A 13,543-nucleotide genomic window follows, 5' to 3' on the forward strand; every position below is an offset into this window, starting at 1 on the left:
AAGAGAGAGATAGAGAGAAAAAAGAGGGGAAGGGTAGAGAAGCAGATGGGCGCTTCTCCTGTGTGCCCTGGCCTAGAATCAAACCTGGGACTTCCACATGCCAGGCCAATGCTCTACCGCTGAGCCAACCAGCCAGGGCCTCTATCAATATTTTTAAATGGAAGAGGAACAGTACCTACTTCACTTCATTAGAAGGATTGGTATATGGTTTAAATGAGATAAATGTAAAGTGCTTAACATAGCATATGATGTGTGCCCCACAAATATTAATATTAATAGTGTTACTATTGTTATTACCTGCACAAGGAGTAAAAATAGAAGACATCTGGAGAAAAACATAACTATTCAGTTTTAGGACGCAGGTAGACCAAATCCCATTGCACTGAGTGTGTGTTTTTATATTTGTGGACCTCCCAATGTATAAGTCATCACCAAGACTTGACAATGAAGACTTTGATCATTTTCATATCCATTATAAAAGGAAATTATTAGACTTGCTTGCTTTGCAGATTTACCTTCTTGGTGCTAGTGTTATTTCTTATATCCATTAGAATTAATATGCCATCTCAACAAGCAATCAACTTGTTGTCAGCAGAGAAGATGGAGCCACATTGCGCACTGGGGAGCAAGGGTCAGTTAACTTTGGGTTTCAATTGAAGAAACAGAAAATCATTAAGAATTAACTGAGGCTGTGAATAAAAAGACACCTCAGTTGCATTTTAGCTTACTTACAGAACATTAGCACAGAAAGGGGCCTGAGAGCCCATCTGGAATATTCTTCATATGCGGAAACTGAGGCCTGGAGAAGGGAAATGATTATCCAAGATTTCCTAAGAGTCAATAGCTGAACTGAGACAAAAATGTGGTTCTTCCGGGTACAATGCACTGTCCGTGTACAGACACAGCCTCTAGCCTTAGTGTAGTGGTTCCCAAACTTGCAGTACAAAAGAATCACCGAGTGAGCTAGTTAAAAGTTCGGTAACTCTTATTCAGAAGTCCCGGCTTGGGAATCAGAATTTCATGTTCCAAGCTCCCTCCGTGATCATGATGGTGTTCAGATCACACTTAAGGAAACATGCTGCACTGTTTGAAGCCTGTGAGGGCTGGTCTGCTGAGTGTTCCCCTATCTTCCAACCTCTGTTATGCAGAACAAGAGCACAGTGTGTAGATAACAGTGACAAGTCACAAAACAGCTGTGGGTATAAAAGCAAAAACATAAATCATCCCCCCCCCCCGAAACTGTCATAATTTACACATTAAAAGTTGCAATTAAATAAATGGGTTTCTCAGTTACCAAACTGAATGCTTTTATCTTAATCAAAGGGCTTCAAAGAGAAAAAACAGCCGCCCAGGACCAGGCAGGTCCGCGATGACCTCAGAACTGGTGGTCACGAAGGAAAAGCCCCAACAAGCCCACCATCAGAGTAAGCTCTGGCAGCCTTATGCTCAAAGTCAGCTCCTTTCAGTTCTGAGCTGGACAGGATCACAGTAACAGTGACTCGACTTACAACTGCTGCAAAATTATACGATAAGCAAATTTATAAATTTCTACATCGTTTATATTCACTATAATAATGCAGAACTGTAAATATAAGCAAAAACAAGTTCAATAGCATTATTTCATCATTTTTATGAAAGTAGATTTAAATTTTTTTTTAAATTATAAACACATCTTACTAAATAAACCATTAAGAGTTCTCTTAGGAGAGTTAGTCATAACGAAAAGGCAAAAAGTAACCCCCACCACCCACCCATTTCCCAAATTCCGGTATTTCTGCACAGTGAAACTTCGGTTATCATCCCTTCAAAAAACAAAATCCTCAGTGCTTTCAAGTGAAGACAACAGAAGTTTTAAAAGTTCATTTTCTGCAAAACTTCCTTTCATTAATGTTTGGTTTTCCATTCGATCCACCCAAATACAATATTGAATGGCTGTGTGGTAGGTGTTATTGTATTCCTTTTCATGGGGGAGAAGAATTTGGTAAGCAAGATAATGAATTGACTGCAGACCTCAGCAGAAGGGGGAAGGGCCCTGCGTGCTCTCAGGCTTCCGTCCTAAAGCACCAGCCACACCACACCCTGTACGCCATAGACAGAGTAGAGACCCTGCACCACTTGGCCAACACTTTGTAATTAACTAATAATGATTGTTACTTAAATTGGGAACACTTCTTAGAGATTTTCTTTTTCTCTAAGAGATTTCCTTTTATCTAATCTCTTGGGTTTAAAGACAGGAAAAATAAGTCTCAGAGAGATAGTGTGACTTAACCCCTCAAAAAAAAATTAACAGAATTAAGTCAGTGCGTTTGGCCTGCTCGTCCATCTCCACCTCTTATATTTGCAGCAGGTCAAATTGTTATGTCTTCGCTCCCAAATCATTTTTTTTTTTTTAATTTTGAAGAGTTTTATTAGAGGAGGAAATTTTAATATGCCGGCTGCATATGGCTGACATAGGGCATCTGCAAGCCCAGATTGTGCAGCCCCAAATCATTTCAACAAGAGTCTCCATGATAAGCAGATTAGGGGAGAAAAGATAAATTTCTTTTTTACTTTAACTCCATTCCCAGCCCATTCCCCTGCAATTCAAGCCCACTTGGACAACATTCCTCTGGCCATAGAACAGCAAGATGTTAGGATGGAAAACACCATAATTTAGTTTCAGCGCAAGAAAGGCTTTGGCCACGCAAGGATCTTTCAACCAATTTATTCCAATAACAACAGTGTCCAGTTTCTATAAGCATCCATGTACATTTTCAAAATTTTCGAGGAAGTGCTCACCGTGTTGGCCATGCTGTAGTAAAGGAACTAGATCCAGGAGAGTCACCAAAGTCACGTAGAGGCCTTGATAGTCCAAGGAAGGGTAGTCTGACAAGTGAGCATCACGACTTTGCAGGCCGCGTTCAGAGGGAGCATCTCGCAGGACGCTGTAAAGGAGGGAGCGAGTAACAGTAGGGTTGATGGAACTGACCTGCGGTCTTAGAGATGGGGTGAGTGGGAATGGCACAGGAAAAAGACACATGGTCATGGGCACTGTCAAATTGGAGGCATCTTGGTTTTCCTTCTTCCCTGTGCGGGACAAAATGCTGTTGGGGGGACAAAGAAAAAAAAGAGACAACAAAGACACAAAGAACAGCACATTACATTGAAATGACACTCTAAAACAAATAATAAAACACCAGATACATCCCACATAAGATGCAATTGCCACACCAGGAGTGTCTACAAATCTAGTGCAGGTCACATGGCTCTCTGCTCAGGTACCAATAACGCAAGGTTTGTTTTGTGGAAGTTGCATTGCATCTCATGTGTTATCTGGTTAGTAAGGAGCAAAAATATAAAAATGCATGTTTCAGTGCCGAACCCATGTTTTACAGTTTATTGATCTGGGGAAGGAAAAGTTTCCAGGAAGGAAGACAACGGCTTTGTCTAACCAGTTAAGGCTTTTAATCTTAATTAAAAGGAGCTTTTAAAGCAAAGGAAGTTTTCAGCAAGACTATCTTAATCAGGTAAACGAAAACCTGCAAAATATAGGTATGGCACTTGCAGAAACATGTTTTAGCAAAGAATAAACATGTGCGTTTATTAAGAAACTCTTAAAAATCACATGTTTATTGCATCAAAATAATGTCTATATGTATATTATGATACTGTTTCATGACATTCTGTCAGTATCATTTGAGATAATGAAATTTAAACAGGCATATGAATTTAGAAATAATACATATTTCTAAAATGTTAGCTAAACTACATTGGAAAAGCTGTAAAATAATATATATTAGATGGTCCGTAGCATATGTTTGTGAACTAATGATAATGGTTATTTATGTGTGTGTGTTTTTTTTTAATTTTGCATGTTGGGAAGGAAACATTTTATTTTATGAATACAAACAGTGGTTTATTAAATAGTTACCTTCAAAATTCTAAAGACCAAGCAAGCAGTAACTGTCATGTGGCTAGCTATATATCAGACAGTAAGATCTCATATATTACTGCTGCTACTTACGTCATTATTCAACAAAACTCACTAAAAACTAAAGGAAAGACAATTTAGAAAGTTAAAAAAAGTTTAATGGGAATAAAAATAAATTCTAAAATAAACTGGCCTTCTTTTAGCCTTCATTTTTAAATAAAAACCATTTAGTAAAAGCAATAAAGCAGAAAAGTTGTTAATTTAAAAATAGAAGAAATGACTATGTAGCCAAATGTTTAGGTTTTTTAAATGAGGTTATACTATTTATTATTAAAGACAACAACTATACATTTTAATGATAATATCTACTGCACTTACAACGTGCGTTTATGTTTATCAAAATAGATAAGCATTTATAAATGTTTCATTACATAAAAATAATCTTGGTTTACACGTGTGTATCAAACATTACTAAGTTCTTAGTTAATGATATTACATTTACAATTTTACAGTGGGGTGAAGAATTGGTTAGTGTCAAGCATGCTTGCTATTCCAAATTTACATTTATTTTTATTTACTCTTAGTGCAAAATATGTTACAATGTAAGAAAAATGACTACATGCTTTTTATTTTCCATGTGCCTAATTTACCTCGATTTCCTTTGTCTTCTGCTACCCAATGTCCAGGGAAAAACAATTAATAATAATAAAATAATTTCAGAATAGTTTTGTAATACTTCTTAGCAATAAATAACAAGATTTAGTGTCAGTTTTTTAACTTTTAAAGGGGTTTAATTTACCTTTTTGTGTGTGTGTGATGTACTTAACTTGGTAAGCTTCTACTTTATAATGGGATAATATCAACATTCCAGTTACCTCTGCCTGCCTACATCTGATATGAATACCACCAAATTTCCCATCAGACTTTATACTTTCTTCAATTCAATTACTCCTAAAAGCACCACCTTCAAATGTCATATTCTTAATAATAAGCCAAATCACCAAAAAGCTATTTTCATCCTGTAGTATTCTATCCTGCTGGAAATGCCTTTAGAATCACAATGCATATTACTCAAAAACATTATTTCCCAAACTGCAGCCCTAAATTAGCCTACTACTAGCATCTTTTCATAGATCCACAGATGTGAATCTTAAGAGGAGTGGTATAAAAAGAAAAATGTTGCCATTGAGAATAAAATTTTCTGTTTATCATATATTAATGCTGCCCTTTAAATTAAGTCTAACTTTTTCCTTGGTGGGGAAAATATAGCACATTATATCTTCAAATATATACATTGGTATCTTTGTCAAAGTTTGACACAATTTGACAATCACTACTACATCAACTGGGAGGCTCTACTTGGATATTTTTCCCTTCCTGTGTATGCAAGGCTGGCCAGTGAGGGCAGTAACACCTTCACACGTGCAGGGAGGGAAGAGTGTGGGTGCTGAAAGAGTCAACTTCCCTCTTGCTGCCTTTAGCTTAATAAGTAAGTGAGGCTGAGAAAAAAAAATGGCTGAAGATGAGTTATCCATGAAACCAGCTTTAAATTACCATTCATGTTTCAATGTAAGGAAATGTTTTCATTTGTGGAAAAACTTAAGAAGGGCTCATGAATAAATGTACAATGTGTTGTGACTTTATGATGTTTTGTGAATTTTATTCAGAAAAAAAATAAACACTTATTTCCCCAACCAAACGGTCTAACTTGGGAATCATAAAACCATCTTCCCCATTTGAAATGTTTCCCCAGACGTCTGTACATCCAACCAAAGGGAATATTAAGAACATCCTGTGGGAGAAGAGTTTGACCCACCAGCCAACTTTGCATCTTTCCTTCTCCCTCCTGAGATCCTCTTTATCAAGCATTTACTTCCAACATCAAGAGAAATCAAGAGAAGATCTCTGTGGGTGTTGGTAAAGATGAGAAGTTGCCCCAAGGTATTTATAGCACAGAAAATTAATATGCAAAATAAACTTTCTATAAGATTATAAATGTTGACTTGAGTTGAATTTATGCACTCAACAAAATTTCCTTGATCATGCTATCCTCTGAAGCTACTCTGTGGACATCAATCAATAATTTGAAGGTCGATAGAGTCTTCCTAAGTAATTAGGAATTATAATTCAATTAAGATTATTGAGCTGAAGCTAGACTCCCTTTTATAAACATATTAAACCTTTTCTTTTTCTAAAGAGTTAGCAGAAAGTAGTTTTCCCCAAACTTAATGATTTTGGAAAAGAAGTTATATGCTAGCAGCTTGAATAGCACCAGAAGAGAGCCCTGGGGGAAAGGATTTAAAAGAATGTTTGACATAAGGAGGCCGGAAACCTTTAAATGTTCTGCCAGATAAAAGGCAAGATCTTTGAAGAAGACCTTAGATGTTTAAAACATGAGCCCAGACTGCTTCTAATATAAAATGGACAGACACTTCTGGTAGCAGTGAGGGGGAATTAAACTAGACGATCTTCATAGTTGTTTCTAATACTACAATAAAAACAAAACAGAAACTAAATCCTGAAGTTGTGCACAAAATGTGTGTCTGTTCCTACACTTTGTTTCCTACTAAATTAAAATGAATACAACTCAGCATTCAGATGAAGTTTATCCAGAAACTCAGGTCCCTGCTAGATGAAATAAAAGCTTCAGAAGGGTCCCTGCAACAGATGAAATTTGAACTAAAGTCGATTCAATTCTACAAATATTTATAGATCTTCTGCTAAGGACCAAACACTGCACGAGGCTCAAGGGCCAACAAGCTGAATAACACACAGGACTCACCGTCCACTAACCTAGAGTGCAGGAACCTCCATGAACTCTAACACGAGTCCAATTATGAGCTAAGTGGACATATGTGGACTGTTCAACCACTGATCTAGTCAGTTCTGCTAACTCTAATCTCTCCTTTGCTGTGGATCAAATTCATTGAAGTTAAACAGCTAGGATAGCCTGTGCCTTGGGAAATATGTACACAACTCTACTGAAGTCGATTAGAGTTCTACGTATGCGTGAATACCAGAGGACTGTTATTCTAAAAAGGCGATTCTGACTCCACTGAAGCTGCTGGAACTTTGAGTTGCATATTTTAACCAAAGTAATAAGCATTTTAATGTGTTCGAAAATAAGAAAGACGGAGTTTACTCTGTGAGAATTCATCTCATTCTTTCTTCTTATTTCCTTCCAAGAATCTGAATTCTGAATGTAAAAATTATATAAAATGCTATGACTGTCTAATCACTATACTGTACACCTGAAACTAATACAAAATAATATTAAATATGAATTGTATTTAAAAGATTTTTTTAAACTATAAAAAATGCAAAAAGAACCATCTCATTTGTAAGTAAGAAATCTTACTGTCAATAATCTTGGACACCAAATATCTACACTATCTTATTTCTGTTGAACTTTCTAATAGCATAAATAAAATAAATATAAATATAATTGGTATGGCTATATATACCAACAATGAAAGTGATTATAACTTAGCCCAACATATAGGACAATAGTTGTAAATTCTGCATCCCCATTAAACAAAAGAGATGATAGAGTTTTGGAGAAAAAAAACTGAGATATGAAAAATGAAGAAAGAAAATGCAGTGGGTTCAGCCCAGGAGCTGAATCTGTAAGTATTGAAGTCCAACCCGTGACACATTACATTCCTCAGTGTTCTTTGCGCGTGCATGTGCATGTGCGTGTGCGTGTGCGTGTGTGTGTGTGTGTGTGTGTGTGTGTGTGTCCTACAGGCTGTCAGCTCTGCTCTGACCTGCTATCCACAGTGAGAGATAGAGCTAAAACATCTGGGGACTGAAATACTGTCCACATCATCTCCACGTTTGCTCAATTTAACTTCCAAAAAGATGGTAAATCTTTGCTCTAAGACTTCCTTCCTTATCGTAATCTCAACGGGAGCCCAAACGAGTCTGTGGACTCACAGTGGCAGCCAGCATTCCCAGAGGCCAAACTAAGTAAAAAGAAGTGTTCCTGTACCCTGAGAACTAGAAGTACTAAGGGGAAGCAGTATGGCATAAATATTGAGAGTGTGCGCTGTGGATTACAACCACCAGGGTCAAATCTTAGTTCCAACACTTACTAGATATGTACCTCTGAGTAATTTAACCATCCTATACTTTAGTTTCAGTGCTTGCAAATGTGTTTAATAGTACGCTTATTTCATAGAATTATTATAAGGATTGAATGAGATGACACATGTAAAGTGTTTAGAACAGTGCTTGGCACATATTACTATTATTATTAGACAATGTTACTCTGATAATATTGGCTATTATTAGTATTGCCATTAGTAGCAGCTGTTGATGTCTCCCTTTGAAAATGGACCCCATTCAATTGCATTAAATCTTCTCCAACAGCCTCTTGACCAGTGGTTCTCAACCTTTCTAATGCCATGACCCCGCAATACAGTTCCTCATGTTGCGGTGACCCCAAACCAAAAAATAACTTTGGTGGCTACTTCATAACTGTAATTTTGCTACAGTTATGATTCGGAATGTAAATACCTGATATGCATTATGTATTTCCCGATGGCTTTAGGCGACCCCACCGGGGTTGCGACCCACAGGTTGAGAACCGCTGCTCAAACTGCCTTATCACTAGTTTCACCATTAAAATGCTATCACTGCCTGACCAGTAGTGGTGCAATGGATACAGCATCAACCTGGGACACTGAGGTTCCTGTTTCAAAACTTCAAGGCCGCCAGCTTGAGTGCAGGCTCACCAGCTTGAACATGGGGTCACTGACTTGAGCATGAGATCATCAACATGATCCCATGGCCACTGGCTTGAGCCCAAAGGTCACTGGCTTGAGCCCAAAAGTTGCTGGCTTTAAGATCAAGGTCACTAGTTTGAGCCCAAGGTCTCTAGCTTGAGCAAGGGGTCACTGACTCAGCTGGAGCCCCCCTTCAAAGCACTTTGGAAAAGCAATCAATGAACAACTAAGGTGCCACAACTATGAGTTGTTGCTTCTCATCTCTCTCCCTTCCTGTCTCTCTCTCTCTCTTCCCTCTTGCAAAAAAAAAAAAAAATGCTATTACCCATGATCATATTCTAATGACCCACTGTTCAAGAAAAGGGAGCCTCCATGTCTTGCAAACATGATTTCAATATCCTAAATTTCTTAACTTTTTGGCATAATGACTAAGCTCTAAGCAGCAAGCTTCCAAGAGTCAACTAGGATGTCATAGTTTCTTTGTAAATGGAATTCCGAATTTGCTTCCTACTGAAAAGTGCCTTTCCATTTGAGAACTTTCAGAATTGGTGAAAAAGGAAAGTGTTTCTCATGGAGAACACTGACCTCAAAGACAAAAGGAAGATCCAGGAGAACAGAATCAGATGCCTTGGTGTAACAAGTTATCTGATTATTACTGTAAAAACCTGAGCTAATTATTCCACTGCAATTTGAAAAGAAGGAAATATAAGAAAGCAAGGTCCCAAACTTACTCTACAAGTATGAAACCTATGAATCTGATCAACAGAATCCCTTTAATACAGAGTGGGAATACTAACAGTTGTAAAGAAGAAAAGATGTTCCAAAGAGTAAGAACAAAGAGACAGCAAAGACTGCGGAAGACTAGCAACTGACTGGGCCATAGGAAGCCTCTTTCTGCAGGGCGTTCAGTCTGCCCACGCAAAGCCCTAGACCAGAACGAACCCCAGAACCACTGCAGTCATTCCGAACTGGTGTTCTCTCCCTATCTACCACCTGTCTTACAAATTTTTTGTTGTTATGTAGCTAAAGAAACTTGAGCAAGTCACATTAATGAGTTTACAAAGTCAGATCTGGAGTGAGAAGATCGTGGCAATGGAAGAGACTACGCCTTCGAGTTCAATGGAAAGGCAGTGTTCCTCTCACTTCTTGGATGTTATTTCCCAAACAATGAAGTCTCCTCTTGAAAGGCCCACCTCCGCTAGTGTTTCCCTAACGAGAACTGTGAAGCAGCTGGGTCGCTCCTTGTCTCTACCTTGTCGTAAAAGCAGACAGAATTTGTTTCTGTTTCCTGGCCCCCTAGAGAATCTCCGTATCCACTCTGAAGCATGCTGAGCGCTTGAAGTGTTACACTGATTAAAAAGAATTGTTTTTACCAGATACTATACTTCGAGAAATACGAAATACTACTGATGAACCTAAAATACTACGTGATTCTGGTTTTAAGACTGTTAAGTTCTTTCTAGTCTTAATTTTAGCAATATAAATTCCCCTTTTAATCCCACTCTGCGTTGCTGCCAGACATATGTAACTTTTATCACACCAAAGATCTCCTGATAAGATGTTCAATGAGGAAAGCAGGCAGGCGCCGTGCAACCCGACCTTTTCTTCACGGAGGCCTGTGACCTGAACTGCTACAGACACCCAGAGATTGAGTCCGGACTCTGCCGGCAGCGCGGTAGGAAACATAAGGCCCTTCAAAACTGTCAGTTCGATAAAAGTTTAGATCCCAATCAATTCAGCAGTCCTACCTAATAATTCTCTCAAAATAGAGGATATTTTAAAGCTTACCTTAATAAGGTCTGAGAAAAGTATTTCAGGGTGTTTGCAATATCTGTTCCTGAAGGTACAGGGTAAATGTTGTGGAGAACCCGGTTATGATATTCCTGTAAATACCGGATCTTGGAAGCAACTAAATAAAAGCAAAAAAAAAAAAAAAAAAAGAGGAAAAAGAAGAATCATCTTGTACTATGTATTAGGTATGCAGTTTTGTTTTATTTTTTACTGATCAGATACAAAAGTTTAATCAGTTTTTTAAGGAAAATATATAAATTTTTACTGGAATCCCATGACAGAAACATTACAAAAGACGTTTAATTTCTTATCATTGTATTCAGCACACAAAATTATTTTTCGTTATCTTGCTCAATATCCTTTTCACAAATTATCTTTTGCTTTTTTTAACACTAAGAAAGGTAGTACTCTAAATCATTTTATAGTCAACTCCAAGTTAACTTATTTTTAGCAAAACAGTAATAGATATAAAGCTCTACTTAACTAAAACTAAAGTAGAAAACTCAAAGGCCTTTCCAAATGCTCTAAAAATCCTAAGGTAAAGGGGAGTCCGTTGCACTACGGCATCAGTTGAAACCAGAATTTTAACTCAGTAAGAGATCATAAAAGCATGCTTAGCAGATGTTTGAACTGTGAGAATATTAATAGATTAACTTTGTATTAAATAAGAATACAATGATTGGGTGGTAATAAAAATATAAAAACTGAATGTCACATATTTTTCTTCCAAGACATTTTCAGAAATTAGGAGACTTCCTAAGCTTTCTGAGCTTGGCTGCCCGGGTCTTCTGAAGATTCAGGAGGGACTACATGGGTTTATTTACCCTCCTAGACCTACCTGGAGTCACCAGCATTGTCCACACTCCTGACCTGACCTTTGACCTGGCTGCAGGGAATGGCCCAGTTCTAGTCATTCCTCTTTGCCAATCGCAAGGGGCCATGATGATCAACGTCTCTCAGGTCTCCTCTTCCACAGAGCTCTCAACACTGTCCATTTGTCCTTTCAATCTTTAAGGCTACCAAGGGAGCCTTTAGGTGGAATGGCTCACTGTCAGCAGTTAACAGAAGACATATCAAGTCCTGGAGAAGCAAGGCCATGCTGTTCCCAACAGCCCGCGGGAATAGGCTCCTGGATGCATTTTAACTGAAATTCTGGCTTAAGCAACTTAAAGAACGTCAAAGTGCTTTAGACAGGCACGGGACATAGAATCACAGAATGGTGAAATATCAGAACCGGAAGGACCTTAAAGATCTTTCCCCAGAACCATCTCATTTTAAAGACGGGGGAAATGAGGCACATTACGACATGAATGGCAGAGCTGGACTAGAACTTATAAACGCTGATTCCCAGCCAGTGCTCTTTCCGCTATGATATACTCTATTCTCTAGAATAAGATTCGGAAATGTAGGCGATATGTGGATAGTGGGTGTTCACTGCATGACGTCAAAGTAATTTTCAGCAGTTATTAATTATTCACTAATTCTAAATCCCACATATACCAGTTATCAGATTTCCCTTTTCTCTCTCTGACTACCTACCCATTTCCATAATATGGTATTTTCCCACAAAAATAAGTCTACATTGCAGTTAAAACCTTGAATGTGTATAGCACATCACCTCTGAAGAAAACAACAAGCTTATATCCATTGTCACAACCCCATAAGTGTCTGGTCATAAATAATTTTTTTTCCTGAGACAAGGTAAAATTAAGTGATACTTGAAAATATTTCAATGATCTATAAAAATCTATTTTCTTCTCAGCATGTTTGACCTGCTGTTCATCGTCTTTTATAAAAATCACATTACAGGGAATCCCTACATTAATGCATAGTTTCAAGCCTCAAATATTTGAAACGTGCTAGGTCAGCATATGCTTTCTGCTCACCCAGCATCACAGTAATGCTCCATTGACTTTTCTCAACCTTTAATCTGCAGCAGGTTTCTGTCAAGTATTTCAGGAAAACTATTAATCATTCCACCTCCTAAAGAAAAAGGTGTTGCCTGACCAGGCGGTGGCGCAGTGGATAGAGCGTTGGACTGGGATGCAGAGGACCCAGGTTCAAGACCCCGAGGTCACCAGCTTGAGCGCAGGCTCATCTAGTTTGAGCAAAGCTCACCAGCTTGGACTCAAGGTTGCTAGCTTGAGCAAGGGGTTACTCAGTCTGCTGTAGCCCCACGGTCAAGGCACATATGAGAAAGCAATCAGTGAACAACTAAAGTGCCACAATGAAAATCTGATAATTGATGCTTCTCATCTCTCTGCGTTCCTGTCTGTCCCTATCTATCCCTCTCTGACTCTTGCTCTGTCTCTGTAAAAAAAAAAAAAAGAAAAAAAAAAAGAAAAAGGTGTTGCTAGTGCAGACTATGAACAATAAGCTCAAATGACGAGAAAAGCCAGAGACTCCCCAACTTGATTCTTGCTCATAATTCAAGAGCTACAGAACTGTCCCTACGCAATGAGAGGAAGCATTAGAAATGTTCGTGAAAGAAATGAATGTTCTTTGTATAGTTCTTTTTGTTGAAATGCAGCGATGTCTCCTTTCAATGGGTACCCAAACATGCAAGGGAAAACAGATACAAGTTACCCCCTTCTCTGTGATCTTTAAATAGTTTACAAACATAACGTATTGTTTTTTGTTTACTTACCTGTTTATCTGTCTATCCCAGGTTATAAATTTCTTGAAGGCAGAAACTATATCTTATGTCTTTATCTCCTCCTAACATACTGCCTGGCACATAGTAGGCACTTGATATATTTGTGAAATAAACAAACAAATGAACCATTACTTCAGTAATAACATTTATCATTGGGGGGGGTTGCACATAGAGATATATATATATATCTCCCATATTCCTAGTGCCAGACATCTAATAGATGCTCAGTAAGTAACTGAGAGTGAAGATGGAAAGAGGAAGAAAGAAAGGGAGGAGAAAAGGAATAACTATCATGGTGAGTGATCATGAAAGACAATTTGTAGAACAGTTGGAAAAAATGTTCAAGCTAACTTTTGGACTAGTGAATGCAATAAAATCAAAGATCTATTTAACTTGCACGTTTGCAACTATTTGAGAACAGCCGGAAAGGTCTCTGACATATAGTAATAATTTGCACTT

General features: G+C 38.0%; 1 protein-coding gene across 4 annotated transcripts in view; it reads right to left on the reverse strand.

Annotated features, from left to right (window-relative positions):
• Positions 1-13,543, reverse strand: part of UNC79 (unc-79 homolog, NALCN channel complex subunit) — a 249,572-nt gene that overhangs the window by 198,122 nt on the left and 37,907 nt on the right. For 2 of the 4 annotated variants that reach the window (XM_066342422.1, XM_066342421.1), the window contains exons 2-3: positions 10,426-10,546; positions 2,779-2,924 (exon numbers count right to left, since the gene is read on the reverse strand). In XM_066342422.1, coding sequence (XP_066198519.1) covers positions 2,779-2,924; positions 10,426-10,546 — 267 coding nt within the window. Of the gene's footprint in view, positions 1-2,778; positions 2,960-10,425; positions 10,547-13,543 lie in introns of those variants that run through there. The other 2 variants (XM_066342420.1, XM_066342419.1) reach the window with 1 other exon arrangement.

Source organism: Saccopteryx leptura, chromosome 6 (genome assembly GCF_036850995.1).
Source record: "Saccopteryx leptura isolate mSacLep1 chromosome 6, mSacLep1_pri_phased_curated, whole genome shotgun sequence".
Classification (NCBI taxonomy): Eukaryota; Metazoa; Chordata; class Mammalia; order Chiroptera; family Emballonuridae; genus Saccopteryx; species Saccopteryx leptura.